At 44.1% G+C, this 9,645-nt stretch overlaps 2 protein-coding genes across 2 annotated transcripts; both read right to left on the reverse strand.

Annotated features, from left to right (window-relative positions):
• Positions 1–568: 568 nt before the first annotated feature.
• LOC127342429 (uncharacterized) lies at positions 569–4,245 on the reverse strand. The gene is made up of 6 exons (XM_051368388.2): positions 4,092–4,245; positions 3,538–3,643; positions 3,378–3,462; positions 2,614–2,697; positions 1,565–1,678; positions 569–1,088 (listed from the first exon to the last, which is right to left on the reverse strand). Exons 1-6 carry the CDS (start codon positions 4,109–4,111, stop codon positions 811–813), a joined length of 687 nt encoding a protein of 228 aa, XP_051224348.1. The 5' UTR covers positions 4,112–4,245; the 3' UTR covers positions 569–810.
• A 3,133-nt stretch (positions 4,246–7,378) lies between these two features.
• Positions 7,379–9,200, reverse strand: LOC127338399 (aspartyl protease family protein At5g10770-like). The gene is made up of 2 exons (XM_051364519.1): positions 9,053–9,200; positions 7,379–8,604 (listed from the first exon to the last, which is right to left on the reverse strand). Exons 1-2 carry the CDS (start codon positions 9,198–9,200, stop codon positions 7,379–7,381), a joined length of 1,374 nt encoding a protein of 457 aa, XP_051220479.1.
• Between the last annotated feature and the right edge of the window lie 445 nt (positions 9,201–9,645).

Genomic DNA, 9,645 nt, shown 5'->3' on the forward strand with positions numbered 1-9,645 from the left:
AAACGAGGGCAAAAAAAATTTGACCAAAATATTTGCAGCCAACTCTTATCAAATATCCGGTAGGGTTGGCGTGGGCATCAGCCAAATACACCCTTTGCGCCAAAACGACTGGGCTAACCCAGGGCTAACCCAGAGCAGCAAGTGGGGGCCATCCAAACAGTTCGATTATAACTCTACGCGCAGATCAGCATCACAGTAAAAGTACATGAAAATGGCAAATTCCAGTTCTTGCCGGGCTGACGATTCATGTTGAGGCCAATTTTGCTGCACAAACAAGACTACAAAGGCCAAGGAACACACAACAAAGAATGATGCAGGAACAAGGTCCAGCCGAAGGTTATTACATCTCCGTCGCGGACTTCCTATGGTCTGACCACCCTCGGATTGCTCCGAATGTGACAATGCCCAAGTAGGAACTACCATCAACTTGGATGCTTTGAATTGTAAACCAATACTGGAGTATTTTTTTCCCTAATAACACTCAAGCACATTTAACCATAGAGTAAACCCAATTATGCGTCCTACAACCAGCCTCCTTCCTCCGCGAATGCCAAAGCTCAAGACCAACTTCAAAGGGAAGAAGAAATCCCTGCTTGGTTTTGAATCATATAAGACCAGCTTGGATGCATTCAGAACACTATAAAAGCTGGCGAAAATTACAGGAAGAACAAGACAACAGGGGAAGAAATATCATATCGTCTACTCGAGCAGTGACAACAAAGAGGAGCCCTACTGACGGTTCAGGGTAAATTAGCATATCTCTTCTCCAGGGTGTGTGGCTGACTGATGGCACTGCTGCCGCTGCTTCTGCTACTCTGCAATCCTAACCTTCTTCTTCTTCTTGGATTTCTCTACCGACGGTTGCGGTATCTCGGAGGTTGTGTTGCTTTCTGTTCCACGAGCTTGGGACCCTTGGGAGGACTTCCCAGACATGTTTGAGTTGCCCAAGCTGCTTTCATCCGTTCTCTTCTTTCGCTTGTGTTTAGACGCTGGCTCCACACTATGTTGACCCAGAGAGAATGCTGATCCTTGGCTGCTGCGGTTCTTCGATGCACTAGTGAACCGAGACATAGTCTTCCTGGAAGAACCTGGAAGGTCATACGCATCGGTAAGTGACTGCCATGGTTATCATGAAAACTAGCAGTTGCTTCTATTCCTATGTGACAAAACGACACTTTGAAAACTAGCAGGCAGCACTTCATCAGAGCTGAAAGTACCAATGAATTCGACATCTTGCATATAACAACATTAACACAATCAGTACATCCTATGAGGCTACTGTGCTGATGTTTTTGTATATGCAGCTATGCTTAGTTTAGCAGAGGTAAATGACACTGCATTCTTATTCTTTCTCCTCAAATACCATGGATGAAGACTTCTTAATGTATTTGATTCAGAATATTTTGGCAAATCCAGCTAAATCTTCCAGGTTTACCCATTGTAATCTAGTGATTTCGACCGGCCGATGAGCAGCCGATTGGAGTGTTGTCCTGCCTAACTTGTCTGTGGCACTGAGAGCATAAAGATGGCAGTAGTGAAGAAAAAAGTCTTTAAAAAGAAATACCTGCAGATTTCTTACTGCCAGGAGTCATAAGACTCCCAAAACCTGGTTTCTCTTTCTCCAATTCTTGAGGTTCAGGGTAACGGACCAAGCTAACTCTGCGTGAAATCTTCCCCACTGGAATTCGTTCATATATTTGTTAGTGAAAAGGTCAGTTTGCATACAGAGAGCATAGCATAGAAATAAATATAAGGGGAAATAGAGTGCTCATAACTATTTGGAAAGAACACCACCACCGAGAACTGATATATTACTCCCAGTTTTTGTTAAACCAGAGTGAAGCAGTAAGCACAACATTTCTTTCCCAAATTGTTTGTGTGATTGTATTAAAAATAAGAACAGAACAGAACTACTGTAGTTTATATACATAGTTAAAGACAGGATATACTTCTATTTACATAGTTGGAGGATAGCTATTACACCAGCTTGTTTTTAAAATACATACATATAAAAGAGAATCAACGATTCTCCCGAAACACACAACAACGGAAGCATTATTTTAAAAAGGTACTTTTTATTAGTTGGCACACTTCCAACTCCTAGTATGTCAGTCAAACTCTAAGGTTCACTCTGTCTCCTCTTTATTGTGTTGATATTTATTTCCTTAGTTGCTTTAACACAGAGCAATAAGCCTGTGCTGCAACTCGTAATTGGTAGAAATTATGAGGAAAACTTTCAATGATGAAGTGTCATATACTGCTTCTACTTCTCGTATTTGTCATTTCCTAGAAGATCACAACAGCTCAAGTTGACAAGTAATACCACATGGTGCCATAACAAATTAAGATGCACATTTTAAGCAATAAAATGTGGTGCTACAAACAATTATTGACTTGTATCCAGTGATTTCATGTTCTGGCAGACAAGCAGAATATTAGTATGTGTTCCTACGTAATGCAAACTACATGGGTGTACAAACCTCTCAACTATGTCATCAATATTGCTTGAAAATATTAAACTAAGACCAAAAGAATATATTCCAAGCAATTTCACATTTCTTTAAGAAGGGCAAAATACTGTACAAAAAGGTACTAATTTGACGTTCCAAGTACCAGCTTTCATTTCAGATCCTGATGGAAGAAATACGGTTGCATCTGGCTGCTGAGCAGCGAAGCTGACGAGTTCATATGATTTCCCTGAAAAATAATGTGCATTAGAGATATCAATGAAAGTTTGTTGGGAAGTATTAATACTTATTTAAAAAAATAAAGGTAATTCAACTCTAAGAAAATGGAGAAGGGACTAGACATGTCAGTTAGTACAAAAACTTGTTGCTGACGGAGTGATGGATGGCATGTCGTCAAACTAGCTTCTAGTTAAGGAGGATGTAAGGGCCAATACATGAGGAAGTTGGCAAGTAAATTTCAGTTTAAACACGAAACTTGTAGATTCAGAGGCCCAAAAGAGTAACATCTATTTCAAGGAGTCAATACAGACTAATATTTTGTTGTGTAAAGGTAAACAAGCAAATTTGAATAAGAGCAAGTTCACTCCAAACTAAGAACTGAAGTCAATAATTCTTTGTCCTGGCATTACATTAGTAACCATCAAAGAAGCAGCATTGCCGAATCATATTAACAGAATGAGACAGGTTCCACCATATGGATAAGAAAGTACTTCCATTTATATGAGTAATACTAGCTTTAGAAATAAAAGCACACTTGAGAAAAAATAGGGTCGATCATCGCTGAAGCGTGACAGAATTCACCAAAAGCAAATTCAGTTGTGGCTGAGTTTTGAGAAATTTTAAGATGACTGAAACATGTGAACAGCAAGGGAACACAATTTTGAACATAATACATGACATTTATCTTACCCGAGGAGCACTCGAGGTTTCCCAAGTTTCCGTCTTTGTGAAGCTTAAGCGAAACTTCATTGCCGTGAAAATCTGAAGCATCCACCTGTGTGATAACAGAGAAACATGTCACCAAGGAGCCCCAAATGCAGCATACCAGTAACATGCCACAGAGTTTTACATGGTTTATAGGCCACTGGATTAGCCAAAGTTCGGTGGAGTCTGATGGCGAGATTTCGAGCGTATCCTCCACTCCGCTCTCCTGAAATGCCGGTCCAGGCTCATAGCTACAAGGTTGCATTAAGGTTTCATCAGATGCAAAAGAAGAGACACTTACAAGTTATTACAAATATAAGAGGCAACGCAAGCGAGGCCTAGCCGATGCTAGACGGATTCCACGATATTTGTATTTACAAAGGACGTCTAATTTCTGAGTTGCAATATCCTGCTTATATTGATTATGTTTCAAGTCTAGCTACTGGCGTGCAGAGACCAAGAACGCCACGGGACCACAAACTGCCTTCTCTTCGGTGGCGAGACCTGACAGGACCGTGCACAGAGACTGCGGCACCGGTGGAGAGAGGGTCCCCAGGCGGTGCTAGGGTTTGGACGCCCCCGTGTCGCCCAAAGGAGCGAGACGGGAGCGGGTTGTTTCTTTTCTTCTTCTGGCACTGAAAACTTGAGGAGACCAACGCTGCCGGAAATAAATCGAGCGTGTGAGAGAAGGGACCATACCGTGTTGCTTTTCTAACCATGTCTGCCGCCGGCGAAGGAGCTCCGGCGCAGGGAGAGGAGCTGGCGGCGGCAACGGAGGAGAGAGCTTGGAGGGCGGCTGAGGGGGGGCTTGCTGGGCTCACTTGGTCACAGATTAGAAAATCGGATACGCCTGCTTTTGATGTCGGCGGGCATGAGGTCCAGGGTGGGCTCGGGTATCAGGCGAGTGGCGGGCTGGGTAACTGGGCTGACGGGAGTAGGCGCGATAACATGGGCCATGGGCCATGGCTAGTGTTAATTTTCAGGTGGGCCTAGTTGAAAGCGCCGCTACTGTGGAAGCGACGCAGAAATTTTATGGCAACGCCAGGCGTCTCTCGCGGGAGGTGCTACCCACCGAGCTGGTCGGTGCCGATCGGGTTACCGCACACCCCGCGCGCCCCACGTTACCAACTGGGCCGCAGCCCAACAACAGGTAAGCCTTTTTTTTTCGTTTCTTTTTGTTTTCTGCTGTTTGTTTTCTTTTTTAAAAGACATCTTTTTTTAAAATCTGAATATTTTTCAAATTTTAATATTTTTAAAATTAAGAAGAAATCACTTTTTGAAAATCTGAACATTTTTCAGATTTGAAATTTTTTAATTTGAAAAAAAATATTTTTTCTATGAACAATTTCAAAATTTGACCATTTTTGAATTTGAACAAATTTTATATTTGAACAATTTTCGAATATGAACGATTTTCATATTAGAACAATTTTCGAATTTGAACAAATTTCGAATATGAACGATTTTCATATTTGAACAATTTTTGAATTTGAACAGTTTTCATATTTGAACAAATTTCGAATTTTATTAATTCTCAAATTTGAACGTTTTTCAAATTTAAACATTTTTCGTATATAGACTTTTTCAATTTAAACAAAAAAATAAACAGAAAGAAAAGAAAATAAAACAGAAAATAGAAAGAAAAAAAACGAAAGCGAAATCGTAAAAACGCTAAATGGGCCAGGCACAATACCCGACCAGGGTGTGCGGCAACCGCATCGGCACCGACCTGGTCGGTGTATAGGACTGGCCGTCTCTCGCCCTATAGAGACCCCAAATATCCGTCGTTCTATCCGACGTCTAGAATCAACCGCATCGTAATATTTGTATTTTGCCCCTTCTTTTTCTGAAATTTAACCCGCAATCCTATTCTTCCTCGATTAAAGTAAATGGTATATCCCTTTAGGGCTGACCTTCCCCATATTTACAACAAAAATGCCACCCGAGGACAGATCCAAGTTATACCAAGTACTAGCATAGAGCCCATGCGTTGCTACGGTGCCACATTAACTAAAATATATTTTATATTTTATATCCATATGGTGTCCATAGAATCGAATTTCACAAAGGCCTCTATTTACTTGTTTGTGTATAATGTAATATTGTGACATCAATTTAAATATATGATGATAATCAAAATAAACCCTCAACACTCAAGGCTTGTGCTTCCGTAGAACCTCAAATCTTAAAACAGTGTAACCACCCGAAGAGGTATCGTGGTATCATTTAATCTCAGCCATCCTACACCTCATCTCAAACGTGTATCGTTTAATCTCAACCGTTCTTGTGTTTCACTCACGAAGATACTTCTTCGGGTGGTTTACATTGTTTTGACATTTGGGGTCTATGAAAGCACATGCCAACACTCAATAGAACAATACATTGTTTTTTATTGTATAGTTTTTCTGTGGCAAATACATGAAACAACAACGATGCTTATTAGCTCACGCAAGTATCCACCCGAACTTCCCAGGAATACCCAATCGATCTGTTAGTGATGATGCATCTAGATTTTTTTTAATGTCCTACAAATTTTAGGATTTAATTTCTGGCTTCCATAAAAAATGAAATCGCTACGCAAGCAAAGCGCGTATACAGTATAAGTTAGCATATTCTTCACAGTGCAATAACCAGTAATTAACAAAAACTCGGTTGCTCCATTGTATCATTATTTCTTCATTAGAGGCATGCAGCGGCATCATTACTTAGGATTTTTTCGAACATACGGCATGCACACAACAAAGCGCTAAATCAGAGAGAATAGAAACAACGATAGGTAACCGGTGCAGCTCACAGGAGTAGGGTAGAGTTCATCAGCTAGCTTGCGGGACAAATATGATACATAGCCGGTTTGGAACAAATATCCAACTAATATTATGTGACTTTTAGTTGAGCAGAGATACAACCTTCTCTCTTGAGCTGTGGTCAGCGCCACAAGCCTCAAGGCCATTGTCGCCTACTTTGATCCCCATGGCGCCACCAGGCCTACCCGCTCTCCCCTCCTTCCCATCTAGCACCTTCGTCCTTCCCCATCGCGGTCCTTCTCCATCGACGGCAGCGCGCCGGTAGTCGCTCCTATCCCTCGCCTGGCTAGCTGTTCCCCGTCGACATCTTGGCTCCGCGGATGACAGACGGCCGAGTGCAAACCGACGGGTTCTATTTTGCTAGGCCTGCGGGTTAATTACATAACAATCGACGGTCCTAAGTGCAAACCGGCGCGATGTACCACGACTGTTCTATAATTGTTCTAATCGTGTATGGGCCAGAGACGGATTATGTTTTATCTAGACCGCTACGAATCGTGCATGAGTCGGAAACAAATCGATCGATCGAATCCATCCTGGCACATCGACGTACGGCAGTCATATTGGCGTTTATAAAGTAAAGATTGTAACAAAATCTCTCACCTGGTTTATAAAAATATTTACTATTACAACAGAATCTCCACAATTTGTTCAAAAAAAGTAATGTTATACAAAAGTGGTTAAACAACAAATATTTTGCTACATTGGTTTGCAACAAAAATCGCTATCCATTCCCACAAAAAATTGCAAACAATTACAACAAAAACCATTTGTTTGTGGCTATGAAAAATTGGTTAAGTGGTAGCTCCATATTTAGTTACAACAAAAATCAGTAGCTAATTTATGAAAATTTATAGATGATTAACAACAAAACCTACAAATGATGGCAGAAAAATAGGACAAAAGGGAAAATAACAATCACGAAACGATACGGACGGGGAGAGCGGCGATTTTCCTAAGCAAGAAAACATTAGGTTTTCCTCCCAAATCATTACTTTCAGATTTTTTGAAGCATCACGAAATTTGATGTTATACAATCTAAAAGCAGAAAGACATTTCTGGACGGACGGGCCGGCCCTTTGGAGCAGTTGAGAGCAAAACCGCTCTTATTTGTGGCAAATGCGCTCACAAACCACCTTTTCTTTGTGAACTTAGCTCAAGGTTGTGGCATTATGCTAGGAGTCAGCAAGCGCCGGCGCGGAATCCGAGTCTACCACCCCCAACATCGTACAACATCTCCAGCGACCGTTGGTTGACATTGCCGATGAACCCGACGTAATCGTCTGGGCCGGAGTCGGTGAAGGCGAGACAATCATCCAACAGGACCCCGTTGGGCACGTCCAGGTCGACGGTGACGCCGCCGCTGAATGTGAGAGCAACCCTCGGCACGGTGACGTTGCTGTATCCCGTGAAGTTGTAGCAAGTGTCGTACTTGTGTGGCAAGAGCGGGTACGCCGCCATGGCTGCCCGGAACGCCGACTTGAGTTCCCCGTAGGCCGTGTCGGGCAGGTGCGTGAGGATGTTGCCGCAGTCTATGATCATGCCTCCCTCGAACACCTTCCGCGGGATGCTGAGCTGCTTCCCGCCGACGCTGATGCCGGTGAGCCTCACGAGGTAGAAGGTGGTCTCGTGCATGAAGCGGGTCATCGGCGTGAATCTGAAGTCCGAGGTGTTGCTCGGCGCTCCGAGGGCGAGGAACCCGGCGCCGCTGCTCACCGATGGGAGGCAGTAGGAGAAGGCGCCGCCGTAAAGTTTGGACGTTTGGACCGGGAGCGACTCTGGCGAGCCGCCCAGACCAAGGAGGCCGTCGTACTTGTCGTTGGGGCCGCCCTGGCGGTAGCCGCAGCCGAAGTGGAAGTTGTTGATTACGACGTCGGGCGCCAGCGTTAGCGCGTCGTTGCTGTACACGCCGGTCGTCTTGGATCCGCCCCCGTACTCCACTCGGTACCCGCACTGGGTGCCATTACTGGTGCAGCCATTGCCGAAACGATCGGACTGGAGCGTCTTGCACAGGGAGGAGCCACAGGGGATTGGAGCGTAGGTAGATGACTTGCTAGGGTCAAAGAGGGGATCCTTCTGAGGGTAGCAGTCGCTGGAGTTGCAGGGCTTGCACTGCACCCAAGACAGGTCGCTCCCAGTGTCCATGAGGACAACCTGCTCCACGGCCGGCGTGCCCAGCCCCAGCTTGACGACGTATTCCAGCGAGCCGACGGAGTCGCCCAGGTGCGCCGGGATGCTCACCTTGCCATCCTCCTCCTTCGTGGTCGCTCGACTCATGATGTAGTCCGCGCGGACGCGGCTTCTGTGGAGCGCCTGAGCGAAAGATGTCTTGATGGTGGACTGCGACGGTGCGCACGGCCCGTGCTTGTGCACGAGCGGCACAACAGCGCGGTCCGGCCGTGGCGTCACTGAAACGTTGAAACATTCAAGTGTCATACAATCTTGTTTTGAAATAAGTGACTCATCTTTGTCTAGAATACACACCGAAATACATCTAAATCACGGTTTCTCTTGGCTGAGATTTTCGAAAATTTCACCGAAGACCGGTTACCACCGGAAAACTGTAATACCGAACGAAATTTACCGGTGTTTATGTAATTAGCTCATTTGAAAAACAAAAAAAGTTACGTATTATTTATAAATTCGTTTGACAAATCTCTAACGTTATTTGGCTGGTATTTTCGTATTGCCGAAAACCGGATTTACTGATGCCCACCGTACCGTTATTTTTTACTGGGAAAGAAAACGTTTGTCTAAATATATATGTATCTAGACAAAACCGAGTCACATATTTTGGAACTGAATAAGTAGTTATAGAGATAATTAGGTGGCGCCAAGTTCAGTTCGTGTACGTACCCGTGGATGTGGAGCAGACATCTTTTGGCTGGAGCAAGCTGCTGGTTGTTGACACTACGACGAACCCGTGTGGAGCGGCGCCTGCAACAATGTAAGCGCCGTAGCTGCATATGATCAAGAGGATACACAGGAACAAGGGAGAAGCCATAGAAACTTGGTATATGCACCTGACGTTATCCGAGTCTGGGACGACATAAGTATATAGACCCCAACCACACAAATCTAGTAGCTTGGACAGAACGATCACCAACAAAGAAAATGGGAAGATACCTATGATGGGCTGGAGGTGTTTTAACCTCGTCGTACCAGTAAGTAAGCAGTCAAAAGAAGCACATTTGTTATTGTCGAGTTATATATACCCCGCAGTGCTTTGTAATGTACGGTAAGTGCCATCTATTCTACCTTGTTATTAGGCAACATTGGTGTCTGCAGGGGCGATATATTCTTCGACCCTATCTTGTAATCATGCGTCCCAAACTCCCAATGTGTCGAGGCACCAATGAAATGAACGCTAGGAAAGAAAATATGGATTTTAACCGGCGAGGCCTCAGGCAAGGCGACCCCGTGTCCCCCATGTTGTTCCTGCTGTTCAT

The sequence above is a fragment of the Lolium perenne genome, chromosome 3 (assembly GCF_019359855.2).
Source record: "Lolium perenne isolate Kyuss_39 chromosome 3, Kyuss_2.0, whole genome shotgun sequence".
Lineage (NCBI taxonomy): Eukaryota > Viridiplantae > Streptophyta > Magnoliopsida > Poales > Poaceae > Lolium > Lolium perenne.

Bases quoted from the DNA above. Each gene is read 5' to 3' on its own strand.
- LOC127342429 (XM_051368388.2), bottom strand. From the start codon at position 4,111: ATGGTTAGAAAAGCAACACG. The intron at 3,463-3,537 runs GTAAAACTCTGT...GTTATCACACAG, and splicing joins TCCAGTGGCCTATAAACCAT to GTGGATGCTTCAGATTTTCA. The intron at 2,698-3,377 runs GTAAGATAAATG...ATTATTTTTCAG, and splicing joins AAACCTCGAGTGCTCCTCGG to GGAAATCATATGAACTCGTC.
- LOC127338399 (XM_051364519.1), bottom strand. From the start codon at position 9,200: ATGGCTTCTCCCTTGTTCCTGTGTATCCTCTTGATCATATGCAGCTAC. The intron at 8,605-9,052 runs GTACGTACACGA...TCAACGTTTCAG, and splicing joins TGTCTGCTCCACATCCACGG to TGACGCCACGGCCGGACCGC.